This window comes from Lissotriton helveticus, chromosome 1_1 (genome assembly GCF_964261635.1).
Source record: "Lissotriton helveticus chromosome 1_1, aLisHel1.1, whole genome shotgun sequence".
NCBI lineage: Eukaryota > Metazoa > Chordata > Amphibia > Caudata > Salamandridae > Lissotriton > Lissotriton helveticus.
The window spans coordinates 1,707,635,109-1,707,652,099 of NC_136057.1; the positions used below are offsets into that span (position 1 = coordinate 1,707,635,109).

Below are 16,991 nucleotides of genomic sequence, written 5' to 3' on the forward strand. Positions count from 1 at the left end.
GACACGGCATTCCATATTCTACAGGGACTGACGGTCCCTGAGCCTCATGTGTTAGGTAGGGAGCTAGGGAGGGGAGGGTGGTTGCGAAGGGTGGGAGTGGGGGGGGAGGGGTTGGGTTTGGTGGGTAGGTGGTGGGTGGGTGAAAAGTCAGCAGCAGAACAAAAATATGTAGTTCAAAATAATGCACGGAGGAATAATGTATGTCCTGAGAGTGTTGCAATTCTTTCGGCGGAAGTATCCGTATGTGTGTTGGTAAAGTTAATCTTTGATGATAATGGTTAGGAAAATTAAAATCTGTACATTGAATATATGTGGCCTCAATGATTTTAAAAAATGGCAGGTATTGGCGAAAATTGTGCAAATATTACATATAGACATATTATGCTTACAAGAGACCCATATTGCTTGGGCTAGTAGGGGATATTTGAAGAATTTGGGAATGGATCTGGCAGTATGCTCTAAACAAACAGGGGTGAAAAGAGGGGTAGCTATATTGATAAAGCGAGGAGTAGGCAGCTTTTCAAGGCAGCAGCAGACAGATGGGGTCGCTGGGCTATTGGAGAGTTTAAGATTGGGCAACAGGTATTTACTTTATGTAATATATATGGTCCTAATTTGGATGATGCCGAATTATTGGATTTTATTAATGTTGAAATAGCTCAATGGCCACAACCTGTGGTAATGTGTGGTGACTTCAATATAAATATTGCTGCTGATTTCAATGTCCGCTCAACCCATGTCTATATGGGAGAAAGAAGTTAATGTATTCTGCATTACGGGGTTTAATGATAGAACATGGTTTGTATGATGTCTGGAATGTATTATTTCCTGAGAACCCTGGTTTTACCTTTTTTTCTGCCCCACATTCCAAATGTGTACGCTTAGATTATTTTTTTATTGCCCCAGCCCTATTATCCAAAGTTAATATCTCGATTCAGCCCAAATTGGTCTCTGACCATAATCCGGTGGTTTTCGAACTGGCTTTGGACTCAGGGTCCCAACTAGGCCCACAACCCTGGACTTTTGATAGGCAATTATTAGTTGATAAGGAGTATTATCAATTTATGTGTAAGACTATTAAGGAATTCTTTGTTATAAATAAAGGTACGGCCTCACAGGAGATTGTATGGGACACGTCTAAATCAATTGTTAGAGGAGAAACCCTCAGTTTCTCTAAATTTAAACGTAGGAAGGCCCTCAGGAAGCATCAACAAGATTTTGTACGGGTTACCATTGCTGAATGTAATTTAGCTGACTCAATACGCCTTGGTTTGGAGTCAGCCCTAGTCCAAAAGGCCCAACAGGATCTTACTATTGCTAGATCGTTTGCATATTCTAACATTGCTGATCAGATTGCTAAAAAATTTACAAAGCACAAAGAAGAGGCGTACGAATTTTGTGAAAATACCGGCAGATTATTGGCAAAGAGGCTAAGGGAGAGGGCAGTTTATAATGACATCTCAAAAATCATGGATCTACAAGGGACTTTACAGGAAACTAAGGCGGGTGTTCTCGAGGCGTTTCAAGGATTTTACCAAACATTATATAGTAATCCGGGGCGGATACGGGGCTTGGAACGGGCATTGGGGAAGAAAAGGAGTATTTCTGTGAGTTGACTTCTGAGACACTGCCAGATCACTGCAAAACAACATTATCTATCCCTCTGGATCCCACTGAGGTGGAATTAGCACTTTTTGGCCTGGCACAGGGTAAGGCTATGGGCCCTGATAGCATCCCTTTAGAATTGTATTGTACGTTTTGGAACATATTAAAGATTGAATTGGTGGAAGTCTCTCAACAGGTATTCTAGGCAAGGCACCAGATTCATGGTCTAAAGCATTGATTGTAGTTTTTAAAAAGAAAGGGAAAAAAGAAATAGAATTGGGCTCATACAGGCCAATTTCGTTACTGAATACAGACAGTAAGATTTATTCTAAAATGTTGGCAAATAGGATGTGTGATTTGATTCCTGGGCTAGTCTCAGTAAGGCAGCATGGGTTTATCCAACACAGAGACACCACTGACCATATTAAAAGGATTGTCTCTATACTGGACTGGTCAAAGAGTATAAAATCTCCCGTCTGCGTGGCCCTGTTGGATGCCGAAAAGGCATTCAACTGAGTCTCGTGGCGGTTCCTGTGGGCAGTCTTGGTCTGGAAGGGATTTCCGATAGAGTTCATTACAGCCATACAAACTCTGTATTCTCATCCATCAGCTGTAATCCGCGTAAGTGGGGAGGTTTCTGGTGAAGTTGCAATTGCAAGGGGTACGAGACAAGGCTGTACCTGCACCCCCTTGCTATTCGCCTTATATATTGATCCCTTCATAGCTACTTTAGAGAGAGATAGAATAATAAAACCCGTGCAGATAAATACTGGATCTTTCAAAGTATTTGCGTATGCGGATGATATCGCTGTGATAACATCAAATATTGCAGAGGCTTTACCCCGTATAATTGAGGATGCGGGAATCTTAAGGAAGCTTTCGGGTTACAAATTAAATGTTACTAAAACTCAAATGATCCACTCACAAACTAAAATATGACCTTCGAGACTGAGGCAACTTATCTCGGTTTTAAGATTACATCGAAGGTAGAGGATATTATTTCTATAAATCTTGATCCCATTATTGCCTCATCTAATAAAACATTCGAAAGGATTAATAACCTACATCTCTCACTGTTTGGTTGCAGCAACGTCCTAAAAATGCTTATTTTCCCTACATTTCTGTATGTATTCCGTGCTATCCCATTTTTAATCCCTGCCGGTTTTTTTGCTCAAATTGAGAGAATGTGTTCAAGGTTTCTTTGAGGCTATCACCGTGCCAGGCGAGCTTTGAAAAGGTGTATTTTACCTAGAGAGAGAGGAGGCTGGGCGGTCCCTGATTTTCAACTCTATCATTGGATTGCTATATTGCAACATATGGGGGTATTAATCTTGCCGGCAGATCCAACACCAGATTTCGCTGCCCCCTCAATTTACGAGATGCTTTTGGGATCAGAAGCAAAGCAGTGCTTAAATCGTATAATTGAGCCAAGTTATTTTAAAAAAACCTAAATTTAAGGCTGTTATTGCAGCGTATGCAATATGGAGGAAAACAAAAAAGAAACTAGAGATAGGCCCGAATTTGAGTATCTATACCCCTCTTCAAAACTCCTCTTTGTTACCTGAGATTTTTCGTGATCATGTAATGGTAAGATGGTATAATTTGGGTATTTGTCACCTTAGGGATTTATTTCAGGGGACTCATTTTGTTTCATTTGAATTCTTACAGAAGAATTATAAATTAGATCGAAGGGAATTTTTTTAATATCTTCAGGTTCGTAGCTTTTGCGAACAGAAATTAAATAAGAATGCGATTATATTAAATAAAATTGAGATTCTCGAAGCACTTAGAATAAGGGATAAAATGGGTTTCCTTTACCAATTATTCATGGCTAAAATGGAGGATGATTTAGAAGCATGTGAGAGTAAATGGATTAATAAAGGGATGGAGGGGGTTAACTTCACAAGAAGCATCGAGCTTGCAACTAATGTTCTTTTTAATGGACCCTTAAAGTCTCAGCATTTTATGTGAATTTTTGGATTATATTACACACCTGGGAAATTGGCCAAATGGAACTCGGGTAGGGGGACTAGCTGTAATCGGTGTGGTCTGTATGCGGCTGATGCCCCCCCACATGTTTTTTTCCTGTCTTAAGCTCTTTAAATTTATTAAAGATGTAGAGGTTTTTATTACGGTTAATTTGGGCATATCAATACAAATATCACCAACGTTGGTGATATTTGGGTGTCAAGAAAATGTGCTGAATGATTGGTCGCCCGCAGAGCAGGGACTTGTATTTATCTGTATGGCCATCTTCCGTTTATGTATCACTTCTCAATGGCTGGACGAGGCATTACCAACTTTTATTAATTGGCAAACTAGACTGCTTTCCACATATCATCTTGAGATGGCATTATACAGAACTAAGGGTATCAGAAGGAAAGAACAGGGGAGTAAACTGTGGCATCCTATCGCAATGTGGATAGGTAAGCTGCATTTATTCTGTACAACTGTTTTGTAATCTAACTACACCCTGAAGATCTTCTTTTTTGTTTTTACGATTGAACTATCATGTATCTGTCTGCTGACATAAATTACAATAAAAAAAAAAAAGAACGAACAGAGGAATCTTAACTGGGCGAAGGCATCAACTATATCGAGCCAGCAAGCGACCTTCCTTGAGCACTGTTAGACTTGGCATCTTTTGGCATGTTTACCCCGAGTTTTTGCTTTCTGTCCTCCCGGTTTTGACTGCTTTTGCTGGTATAACGTTTCTGGGTGCTTTTCGTACTGCTGATCAGTGGTAAAGCGCTGGTGCTCCTGTGGTAAATTGTGTTATGATTGGATGTGTGACTTACTTGTCAGTGCTCAGTAAAGGGCACTGCAGGTGCCGGGGCTTGTGAGTCAACTGCTACTTGTGGGCCTGCAGCACGGATTGTGCCACCCACGTACGTAGCCCGAAAAAGGTATAAGTGGATGAAGTTTGGTATGCCTGAACTCAGCATCTAAAGATGCAGCCTTTAGCGAGAGTGCCCTTTTCATTCTGAGTTCATAAAAGCCACTTTTAAAAAGTGGGTATTATTTTGCTCGGTCATCCTGTGTGCCTCAGCTGGAATTTGGATTGCCTGTCTGTCTTTTTTGACGACAGATGGCTAGGGAGCAGGGTGGCTCCCGATAATCTAGGTAGGTCAGGAAAGGGCTAAATAGACCTGGGTTGCAATGTTGGAAGAATGAGGGGGAATTCTTTGCACCTCAAAGGAACTGGTCTGCCTCTGACAAAGCCGTCTCCACCTCCTGCCAGGAATTCACGCCAGAGAAGGCCCAACTGGTTCTGGCCAAACACAGACACCCTCTGCCGGGTAGAGCAATCAATCAACAACATTTATATAGCGCACTACTCACCCGGAGGGTCTCAAGGCGCTTGGGGGAGGGGGGTCTGCTACTGCTCGAACAGCCAGGTCTTGAGCTGCTTCCTGAAGGCGAGGTGGTCTTGGGTAAGTCGGAGGTGGGTCGGGAGGGAGTTCCAGGTCTTGGCGGCCAGGAAGGAGAAGGACCTTCCTCCTGTGGTGGTTCTTCGGATGCGGGGGACGGCGGCGAGGGCGAGGCTGGTCGATCGAAGTTGGCGAGTGGGGGTGTAGAAGTTGAGGCGGCTGTTGAGGTATCTTGGGCCTTGGTTGTGCAGGGCTTTGTGTGCGTGGGCGAGGAGACGGAAGGTGATTCTCTTGTTGACCGGGAGCCAGTGCAGGTCTCTCAGGTGTCCGGAGATGTGGCTGTGTCGGGGGGATGTCGAGGATGAGTCTTGCTGAGGCGTTCTGGATCCGCTGGAGTCTCTTCTGGAGCTTGGCGGTGGTTCCGGCGTAGAGGGCGTTGCCGTAGTCCAGTCGGCTGGTGATGAGGGCTTGGGTGACCGTCTTCCTGGTCTCGGTGGGGATCCACCGGAAGATCTTACGTAGCATGCGTAGGATGTTGAAGCAAGACGAGGAGACGGCGTTGACTTGTCTGGTCATGGAGAGGGAGGAGTCCAGGATGAATCCCAGGTTGCGTGCGTGGTCTGTTGGTTTGGGTGCGCAGCCCAGGGCGGGGGGCCACCAGGAGTCGTCCCAGGCGGAGGGCGAGGAGCCCAGGATGAGAACTTCCGTCTTGTCTGAGTTCAGTTTCAGGCGGCTGTTCATCATCCACTCGGCTACGTCTTTCATCCCTTCGTGTAGGTTGGTTCTGGCGGTGGCGGGGTCGTTGGTGAGGGAGAGGATCAGCTGGGTGTCGTCAGCGTAGGAGATGATGTTGAGGTTGCGTTGTCGTGCGATGGCCGCCAGGGGGCTCATGTAGACGTTGAAGAGGGTGGGGCTGAGCGATGAGCCTTGAGGGACGCCGCAGATGACTTCGGTGGCTTCTGATCTGAACGGGGGCAGGCGGACTCTCTGAGTCCTTCCGGCGAGGAAGGAGATGATCCATTCTAGTGCCTTCTCCTGGATTCCGGCGTTGCTGAGGCGCTGCACTAGGGTGCGGTGGCAGACGGTGTCGAACGCCGCGGAGAGGTCCAGGAGGATGAGGGCCGCTGTTTCCCCGTTGTCCAGTAGGGCTCGGATGTCGTCCGTGGCTGCGATGAGGGCGGTCTCGGTGCTGTGGTTGGCCCGGAAGCCAGACTGCGAGAGGTCGAGGGATCCGTTCGTCTCGAGAAAGGCGGCCAGCTGCTTGTTGACAGTCTTCTCGATGACTTTGGCCGGAAACGGGAGGAGCGAGATGGGGCGGTAGTTTTTGAGATCGGTGGGGTCCGCTGATGGTTTCTTCAGTAGAGCGCTGAGTTCGGCGTGCTTCCAGCTCTCTGGGAAGATGACGGTGTCAAAGGAGGTGTTGATGATGTCCCGCAGATGGGGTGCGATGACAGCGTCAGCTTTGTTGAAGACGTGGTGAGGGCAGGGGTCGGTTGGAGATCCGGAGTGGATGGAGTTCATCATATGGATGGTGTCTTCGGTGCTGATCGGGGTCCAGGCGCAGACGAAGGTGGTGGGGGGCGTTGGTGCGGTCGTGGGGAGCGTCGGTTGTGTGCTGAAGCTGTTGTGTATGTCTGCGATCTTGTTGTGGAAGTAGGAGGCGAGGGAGTTGCAGAGGTCTTGAGATGGGGTGATGTCGTTGTTTCCGGCGTTGGGGTTGGAGAGCTCTTTGACGATGTTGAAGAGTTCCTTGCTGTTGTGTGCGTTGTTGTCCAGTCGTGCCTTGAATGCAGTTTTCTTGGTGGCGTGGATCAGTTGGTTGTGTTTTCGGGTGGCGAGCTTGAGGGTGGTCATGTTGTCTGGAGTCGGGTCTTTGCGTCATGCTTTCTCGAGGGCTCGGCAATTCTTCTTGGAGGTCTTTAGTTCGTCGGTGAACCAGGATGCTTTCTTGCTGCCGCGTCTGCTGGGAGGGGTCCTCAGTGGGGCGAGGTCGTCTGCGCAGTTGCTGATCCACTTCGTGAGGTTGTTGGCGGCCTGGCTGGGGTTCGCTGAGCTGGTGGGGGGGTGCTGGTTCAGGGATGCGGTGAGCTGGTCGGCTGTGATCTTATTCCAGCTTCTGCGTGCAACCTGATGCTGGTGGTGGTGGATCGTGGTTCTTCTGAAGCTGAAGTGGACGCAGCTGTGGTCCGTCCAGTGGAGTCCGGTGGCGTGGCTGAAGACGATGTCCTTGCTGGATGAGAAGACGGCGTCAAGTGTGTGTCCGGCGTAGTGGGTGGGGGAGGTCACCAGCTGCTTGAGACCGAGGTTGGCGAGGTTGTCCAGCAGGGTGGCGGTGTTGCGGTCGTTGTTGTTCTCCATGTGGAAGTTGAGGTCCCCGAGGAGGATGTAGTCAGCGGAGGGGAGGGCGTGCGGGCTGATGAAGTCGGCGATGTCTTCGCTGAATTGTGTGCGAGGTCCCAGGGGTGTGTAGATGAGGGTGCCTCTGAGGGTGGTCTTGGGGTCGGTGTGGATCTGGAAGTGCAGGTGTTCAGCGGATGTGAGGGTGTCGTCGGTGTTGGTCGTGATGCGGATGGTGTTCCTGTGGATGATGGCGATGCCTCCTCCCGTCTGGTTGGTGCGGTCCCTCGGGGTGATCTTGTATCCGTCCGGGATGGCGATGGTGATGTCGGGTGCTGAGGAGGCGTTCATCCAGCTTTCCGTGAGGAAGGCAACGTCTGGAGAAGTGGTGTCGAGGATGTTCCAGAGTTCGATGGTGTGTCTGTGGACAGAGCGGGTGTTGAGTAGGATGCACTTCAGGTGGTGGCTGCTGGTGTTCGGCTTGTTGGGTGCTGGTGTGGTGCAGGTCCGGTTGCATGTGAACTTGCACGAGTGGCAGCAGAAGGGTCCGTGGGTGCGTCTTGGGGTGGCTCGGTAGCATCCTGGGGATCGGCCGGTGTTGAGTGCGTTGAGTTCGGTGGCGTCGTAGGTCCGGCAGGTGGGCTGGTGTCTTCGGGGGCCAGGGGTCATGGCACTGGGCGCGGTCCAGGCGCGGACAGGCGCAGACGGGCTTACCTTTGGCGCACCTTCGGCGCTCATTCGGTGCTCCCGCTGCGCGCGGTCGCTCAGGGGGCGTCATAAGTAAGGAGCCGGGAGGGCGGGTCAGCTGGGTGGCGGGAGCGGGGCGGCCAATGGGCAGTAGGGGGGGGGCGGAGTCGCCGGGGGTCTTTGGCGGGAAGGAGGTCCGCGGGCGGCTCAGCGGCGTCTGGGTCGCCCGGCTGAAGAACTGCACACAGGTAGGAGGAGGGCAGCAGGAGGGGGAAAGGAAAACCCAGAGGGAAAAGCGAGGCAGCAGATGGGGGGAAAAAAATACCTAGAAGGAGAAAAACGAAGGCAGCAGGTGGGGGCAAGGGATACACAGGGGGAAAAGACGAAGGCAGCAGGAGGGGGAGGAGGGATTAGCACAGGAGCACAGGAGGCAAACGAGGCAGCAGAGCAGCGCACCGGCAGTCAGCAGGCAGGACGAGCGGTGTGTGGGGGCGATCTCGCCTGAAGCAGGCTCGGCGGTCGCTCCCTACCCCTACACGCGGTCCCCTTAAGTAAGGAGCCGGGAGGGCGGGTCAGCTGGGTGGCGGGAGCGGGGCGGCAAATGGGCAGTAGGGGGGGCGGAGTCGCCGGGGGTCTGTGGCGGGAAGGAGGTCCGCGGGCGGCTCAGCGGCGTCTGGGTCGCCCGGCTGAAGAACTGCACACAGGTAGGAGGAGGGCAGCAGGAGGAGGAAAGGAAAACCCAGAGGGAAAAGCGAGGCAGCAGATGGGGGGAAAAGAATACCTAGAAGGAGAAAAACAAAGGCAGCAGGTGGGGGCAAGGGATACACAGGGGGAAAAGACGAAGGCAGCAGGAGGGGGAGGAGGGATTAGCACAGGAGGCAAACGAGGCAGCAGAGCAGCGCACCGGCAGTCAGCAGGCAGGAGCAGCGGTGTGTGGGGGCGACCTCGCCTGAAGCAGGCAAAGGATTTTTGTGTACAAATACTGGGTCCCAGACCCCTGAACTTTAGAACTCACCTGGATCAAGAAGACTGCAAAGAAGAAGAGCCGGGGAAACTGCTGAAAGGAACGACCGCTTTGCTGCATGCTTTGCTGGGCTGACCTGCAGTGGCTGCTTCTGTCTTGGGCAGTGAAAGGCCTGGACTGAACTTCCTGCAACCGAATTGGTGAGAGTCTCCAAGGGCTTGAGGTAGAGCTTGCCCCCTGTTCACGAAGTCATAGTAACAGCAAATACTTTAGGTTCTTCGACCCGCAGCACCGGGGACTGTGTGTTTTGTGCTGGAACCCGAGGAACGCCACTCGACCCCGTGTTCTGAAGGCACTGCAGAGGGCTACAGCATGAAAATTGGGACCCCCTCAAAAAAATAATTTACGACCAAGGAACAGAGGGGAAAAAAGAAATTTGTTCTAGAAAGTTGTTCCTTCAGTGGTCATATGTATCTATAGACAATATGCTTCAAATAATTAAGGAAGGTGACAGGATTATATGAAAGTGTTTACTTTATCATAGTTTTTATTTTCATTTTTAATTAAGTTTTTTTCATTTCAGTTTTTCATATACAAAATACATAATTCATCATAAATACATTTTTCAAACTCAAAATTTTTTTTTTGCCTTTTAGAGCACACATTATTAGTAACACATCAATAATAGAAAGAGACTTTCTTATACACGATTATAATAAACAATTAATTTTTAAGAAGGCCACCTGATATTTACATATTCAACTCAATTCACAAACATACACACATGCATACCACAACCACACTACCAAAAGGGGAAAAAAAGGGAGAAACTAAGTATTAATTGACAAGTTCACAAGTTGTCAAATTCTAGGGTCTCAGAAGAACTTGAGGCCCCCGCACATGATCGGTCGACGCGCGTTTCGGTGGGCACCGCTGCACCGCGACCCTGGCCTCACCGAAGACACCTGCTGACGCCATCACCGAGCCGCTGCTCGCACCACGACCTGTGGGCACCACACTCCGCACCGCCTTGCTTCACGCCGAAGCTTTGGCACCGCAGAGGGCACCGCCGCCATGCCGCACCGCGACCCTGGTCTCACCGACGACGCCTGCTGAAACCATCACCGACCTGTGGGCCCACACTCTGCACCGCCTCGCTACACGACGACGACGTGGCCTTCCTGACGCCGCTAATTCCCGCCTAAATCGACGCCGCTACCTGCACCGTGGTTCGGGGGCACTGCTCGTAAGTTACACGACGCACCGCCCTCACTCCACACCGCAGCCTTGGCCCAACTACACCGGTGTCATCGACTCTAGTTCATTAGCCGACGACAGCGCTTCAGCAACGACAACGCCGCTGCTTGCACTGAGCACCGCTTCCATTTCGCATGGCGACCCTGGTCTCACCGACGACGCCATCTGACGCCACACCGAGCTGCTGCTCGCACCGCAACCTGGGGGCACCGCACGCTGCACCGCTGTGCTTCACACCACAGCACCCGACGCCTGTTGGCGCAGGCGCTCCAGGTCCCATCAGAAAAGAGCTCGACCTGCAACGCGGGTGACTCCAAGGGCCCCATCGCGTTGCATCTCTGAAAGGTACTGTTTGCGGGTCTTCCCGACACTGTAGCTGGCCTGCGACTCCGTGGTCAACCAGAACTGTTTTGGGATTTGTTGTTCACGATGCCGTGATAGCCCCGGACAGAGCTATCGACATCAAGGAACTATTTTTAAAGCATATTTTGATCAGTGAAGATTTTGAAGTATAGTATTGTGGATTTTTATCGTATTTGGTCTTGTTTTAAGTATCCAAAAATTTGATATTTTTCTAAACTGGTGTGGTGTCCTTCTGTACTGCGTACACTGTTTTACTGTTGGTTATGTGCAAATTGTAGGAAAATGGCTCTATATATACTGGACTAAAGTAAGGTACAGTCTGTATAGAGTACCCAGTCCCGAGAGGTTTGGCAGAGGCTAAAATTAGATATAACCTTATTCTCTAAAGTGGTAGCTTGGTCGAGCAGTAAGGCAGTATCAGAGGACAGTGTAAAACATTTGTTGTACACACTCAGTCAGCAAATGGTCTCACACACTCAAGAACTGACCTCTAGGCCAATGGTTTTGTATCAAAAGATATAGTTTTATTTTAGAACCAACAAGGTATCAAAATATATTTTCTCAGGATGAGTTGCTTTAGTTAAATACTATTCAAATAGGCAATAGACTTTTTGAATGCAATAGTTACAGCTTGTTGCAATAGGCAACACAATTTCAAACACAATGCAACATTGAGCTCAATGGGAATTTCTGGTTAAATGCAATTAGTTACTTTGTAGATTACTTTTCTAACCACAGGACTAGATCCTAGGTTCAGTCCCGGTACATGAGCTGTAAACAGTTAAGTAAAAGCGTTTTGGTTACAGTAGTGATATTTAAGGAATATTATGGTATTTTAAAAGTTGACACTTTGAAACATTTTCAGTTCAAATTACCAACGTTATCCTATGGAAGGAAATTGAATTTGCAGGCAAAGTAGGTTCTCATTACTTTTGTAATCCAGTACTGGACTCCTAGGTTTAGCACTGGGACCTCTATCTAAAACAGGTAAGTAATTACGTTTTGGTTGTTGGTACGATTTTTAAGGAATATTTGTAGTTTGCAAAAATCGACACTTAGAAGAAATTTCACAGAAAAACAGTAAATGATTTCCTATGGAAGAAAATTCAGGTTACTGGTAAGTACGGTTAAAATTACTTTCAGAGTTTGTGCGGGGCTAAAAGGTGCAGCACTGAGGTCTCTCTTGATAACAGGTGAGTAAATCGGAATTCCTTGTTCGGCTGATTTTAGGTGAATATTTTAAAGTTTCAAAACTCCACACTTAGAAGAATTTCCAAGTGAAACCAGTCAATGTTAGCCTATGGAAGAAAAGTGAGTTATCGGCTTTTAGGCAAGTACTCGACTGGCAGAGTTAAGGTCCTGGGCATAGACTCAGGGGTCTCCCAGGGTCAGGTAGGTACAGTTGGTACACCCTCAGCGGCACAGGGGCAGCCGGGTGCAGAGATAGTTAGGCCCAATGTTATCCAATGAGAGGCAGGGGGCCTTCGATTGGTGGCTGCTGGCTAGCAGGCCATGTGGCTGTGGGAGCTGGGCTCCTGGTCACTTGCTCAGGGCAAAGGGGGAAGTAGGCTAGGACACAGGTTGCACTACATGGGGCACTCGGGTGGCTGGGTGCAGGGTGCTTTTGAGCCGTCGGGTGACCAATGTTATTCAATGAAGATCAAAGGCTGCAGGCCCGGGGAAGGTGGATCTGCTGGAGCGACCAACACTTCGAGGGGTAAGTTGGGATCTTGGAGGGTAGGTAGGCACCCCAGAGTTGGGCACAGGAGGCTGGGGGGCGCCAGGTACAGGGGTGTCTTTGGACGTCGGGAAATCTTACCCTCTGCTGATCGTGGTAGATGGGGGCCCTGGTTCTGAGTCTGCAGGTGTCGTCTGGGTCGTCGAGGAGGGTCCTTGGGCACTGGGTTACAGGTCAGAATCGCCGGGGGGACGTCCTCAGGCTCTTTGTCCACTTGGGCACAGGCTGGGCTCGGCGGGTGCAGAGTGGGCTGGATTTACGGTTCCTGGCTGGCACTAGGGGTATTGCTGTTTGAGCAGAGCTACTACTCTTGGGAGTCCCAGTCTCTAAGAGGGTCAAGGCAGGCAGGTCCTCCGGGGGTTTTCGAGGTTGCTGTCCGCAAGAGACGCCGGGATTTTAGCAGGAGCAGGTTCAAGGATCAACAGGCCTGTAGGGCTGGAGCCAAGTCAGTTGGTGTCGTCCTCTTGTTAGCAGCCTTCTTCTTCTTGGTCTTATTTCTTGTTTCGAAATCGGGATCTGAGGAACGAAGGTTCAGGGTGCCCCGAAATACTACATTTAGGGGCGTTACAGGTAGGGCAAGGGCATGGACCAATGGGTCCCTGTCCTGGGGTGGGTACACCCCCTATCCTGCTCCTCTCCTGTGGGAGGGGGGCAGGAGCCTATCTCTAATTGGGCAGGGCTCCCCATCTTCAAGATGGCCGGAGCCCGAAGTTGTGCTTCACCTGACCTCTCCCACCTGAGGGGTGAAGTTGACACAGGCTGGCACACCCCCTTTCCTAGCGTAGGTTTTCCCGCCAGAGTGGGGGTCAGAACCGGTGGGGCCAGTTGCTGAGTACAGCAAGTGGTCTGGAGAAGCTCACAAAGGCGGTATGCCTTTGAAGCTTCCCCCTGCCAATCCTGGTGGAGGAGGTCTAACACCTTGCCCAGGATGTGCATTGTTGCAAGCCCAGGAGAGCGCGACTCTCCACCTAGGGGTCCAGCAACATTTCTGCTGTGTGGCAGCCTGGGCAGCCTCTCAGACCAGACGTGGATTGTAGGTTAGGTTTCAGGGGGCATCTCTAAGATGCCCTCTGTAGTGCATTTTACATTAAATCCCACACTGGCATCAGTGTGGGATTAATGTGCTGAGAAGTTTGATATCAAACTTGTCAGTCTTCAGTGTAGCCATTATGGTGCTGTGGAGTTCGTAATGACAACCTCCCAGCACCATATACTGTTAATGGCATCACTGCACTTCCAGTGCCCAGGAATGGCCCTGGGTACTGTAGGGGCACAGGGCTCATGCACCTGTGCCCACACCACTGGCATAGGGCATCCAGCTAGAGGGGTGACTGATATATGCCAGGGCAGTGGGTGTGTGGGCATGGCACACAGGGATGTGTGCCATGTCGAGACTTTGTTTAGTTCTGCACCAGGCCACTCAGCCTGAAAAGGCAGTGTGTGGGTGTCAGGGTGCAGGGCCCCTAAGGGTGGCAAAAAAAAGTGCTGCAGCCCTTAGGGGTCTTCTCTGGTCACAATGCCCTGGGTACCTAGGGTACCATTTACCAGGGGCTGACATGTGGCCAGAAGTGCCAATTGGGTTTCAGCTTCAATACAATTTTAGGGAAGAAACACAGGCCCTGGGCACCGGATTGGCACGAGCCCAGGGCACACTCAGTCAAAGCACATCAGCAATTCAGCAAAAAGTGGGGGCATACCAATGCAAGAAAGATGGCACTTTCTCACACAAATGCTTTACACACTGCCTCTAAGTTAAGCCTGGCTGCTCATGCCAAGCTACCGAGGGGGTGAGCAGGGGTTATTTTAGAAGTCTAACTCCCTTATCCTGACTAGATTGGTGGTTTCTGCCTTGCTTTGGCGCCAGTCTCAGTTAGCCAGAAATCCCATTTCTAACAAGCACGAAAATAGAATTCCTCCTGTTTAGGGCTTTCATTTACTGCCAAAAACCAATGGCTTCACTGGGACCTAATCCAAGAGTTATCCAATCTTGTGGAGCCCTTCTCGGTGTCAGGCTATGGCCTGCTGCCTTGCACAGCAGAGGATTGTGGACTTCCATTTTTGAGACTAAGCCAAAGGTAAAACTTATGATCATGTCGAACTTGGTTCATGTATCCAACCCACACTCCATCGCAGTCGGCCTCAAATCACACCTAGATCCCAGTCTACCATGACAAGTTGACCGTGGGTGGCGCTTAACGCTTTTTGTTGATATTTGTATTTAAAACTTGAAAAACTAATTTCTCTGGTTCTCAGCATTGGATATTGGTCATTTTGGTGTCATTTAATGTATTAAAATTGGCTCTATACTTCTTAATTGGTTTGGGATTTATGTTCCTTTACATTGTGACTACAATACTGTGTTGGTACTGCAAAAATACTTTTCACGTTGCCTCCAAGTTAAGCCTTTCTGGTCCTTGGCATAACTACCAGGGGGTGAACTCAGATTCATTTAGTGACTTTAGTCACCGACAAGGGCTGCTTTTATTAAGTAGGGTGTGTGAACATCCTCCATAACTAATAAAGGAATTTCTTACAATTTCCAAGACAGGGTGAGTCATGTGGATTGGTTTCATGAGAAGAGGGGTGATGACTAGACTACATTAGTGGGTGTGTGGCGTTGACTCAGTCAAACTCACCTTGAGCTTGGAAGGTTTTGAATCGGAAATCAAACATCTCCTGCTGTTCCTCCAGGGATTTCACTTCTTGACCAATGACCTGAAAAAGAAATTGCGCTCAAGTAAAGAGATTGGTCTTAGCAGAGGTCCATACACAGGTGAAGTGACAGAGGTGTGGATTTCACTGCTGAATTAAAAGTGGGTGCAGCCAGTCAGGGATAAGGTGTATTAGCAGAGCTGTCTGTGTGTCCCAACAATGGGACAGCAAAATGTGCTCTAGTCAGAACTGAAATCCACCGGCTGCTGTGGGGAAAGCAAGGTTGCGTGTTTGTATGTGTTTGTGGAAGAGACAGTGTGAGTGTGGGAGAGAACGCTTGTAGGAGAGTGTGAGTGTGTTTGTGCGAGTGTGTGGAAGAGTGTTTGCTAGAGAGTGTCTATGTGTGTGGTGGGGGAGAGAGCCTCTGAGTGTGTCCCGTTACAGAACAAAGAGCATGGTTTCTGGTAAATCAGATCTGATGTAAACTAGCTGAGGTATGCAAATTCCAGAACAGCAACAGCACGAAGCAAAGGGTGTGCTCTGGCCGAGCTGTGGGTCAGCCAAGTCATGGATTGACAATTGGTGCTACAAGACAGAAATGAGGTGCAAAAGTTGGGTGGGACATGTGTCCCTGACAAAGATAGCAGTGTGTGCTGCAGGTACTGACTTGTGCACAGTAAATTTGCATGAGGAATAATGCATGCTGTTGAGCCTACCTGCACCTTCTGTTTCATCTCCATCACTCGATGGTCAAGCTCTTGTTGTCTTTGGTTCACCATTGTAATATTTGACGTGTGTTCTGTAAGACTCTGAGAAGAGGAGGAGCACATTAAAGAGAGAGATTTTGGTTCACCAAGGTCACCAATGCAATAGCGGGCCCTCGCAAAGGAACCTAAGCTGGCACTCTAGAATACGAGAAAATGCCATCTTCCCTTAACTCCACATTTCGCCCTCTAGGCATTCCCATAAAGAGTAAAAAGAATGAAAGCATTAGCCTCTTCAGGATTAAATTCTGCCCAGTCCGTTACATAAATCTGAATCCATAAACAAGAAGTTACATGAATGCTGTAGCAGGGCTCCTGCTTTCCTTGGAGAAGCAAAACCACGTCACTCTGACTGGTATCGCATCACCGGCTTCTAGGCCAAAAGTGCAAAGAATTTACAAAACTATGTAGGCTGAGCAGTGCTTTTAACAAGCAAAGACCTAAACCCTTCTCATGAAAGCCTGTCCCATGCACACCAAGTTGATCAAATTTTTCCACTAATCGTTCAACATTGCAATGCTAAACAAAAAAAACAAAATTAAGTGCTAGAGATTGCAATGTAATGTCCTATGCGTTCATACAAATCCCATTTGCAAGGCAGGCTACAACTTTCAATTTACGAAAGCACTGAAAGGTTGGACCATTAGTACTGAACACTACTGTTGCCAGGCACATCCCATCTTATTGAAATGATAACTCACTGTCTGACTTGTTTCTCAGTGCTAAGAAGCTTTCTGAATGTGGGGGCTATGCTATAATAGCTAGGAATTAATGTAATTGTGAATGGAGGGGTTATGAGACTAAGCTCCCTATTCAAAGCAGAGTTACACCAAGATAGTACAGTGCCCAAGATCAAGTTGTGTCACAAACAACCAGGTCACTGTCACAAAGCATGGCCCTACAACCAACAGACTCAATGTCTGAACTCTCGCAGATCAGTGACAAGTGAACAGGATGTCAAGCTTTCCACAACAGTGCTAGATACCCAATGATTAGCACAGATTTCCTTCTGTTTTAGTACCAAGAACATTATTCTATATCACCCCAGCCTTTCAAACTGAAACATTATTGGATTAAGCAAGTTAAGGACAGGAGAAGTAGGAGGGAGCTTAAGCGGGAAGGGCTTCTGGCTCCTAGGAAATGTCGAGCTTATAAATAGGGACAGTGAATGAGCGAGCTCTGTGAGCTGTGCTTTCGGGAGGGAGGTCTAAAGTAAGACATTAAACAAACACATCAGAGGTGGAAAAAGGTGA

At 48.9% G+C, this 16,991-nt stretch overlaps 1 protein-coding gene across 10 annotated transcripts in view; it reads right to left on the bottom strand.

Annotated features, from left to right (window-relative positions):
- The window catches only part of STAT2 (signal transducer and activator of transcription 2), a 1,031,780-nt gene that overhangs the window by 755,898 nt on the left and 258,891 nt on the right, over positions 1-16,991 (bottom strand). For all 10 annotated transcript variants that reach the window (XM_078689090.1, XM_078689088.1, XM_078689089.1 and 7 more), the window contains exons 6-7: positions 15,691-15,783; positions 14,959-15,037 (exon numbers count right to left, since the gene is read on the bottom strand). In XM_078689090.1, coding sequence (XP_078545216.1) covers positions 14,959-15,037; positions 15,691-15,783 — 172 coding nt within the window. The remainder of the gene's footprint in view (positions 1-14,958; positions 15,038-15,690; positions 15,784-16,991) is intronic.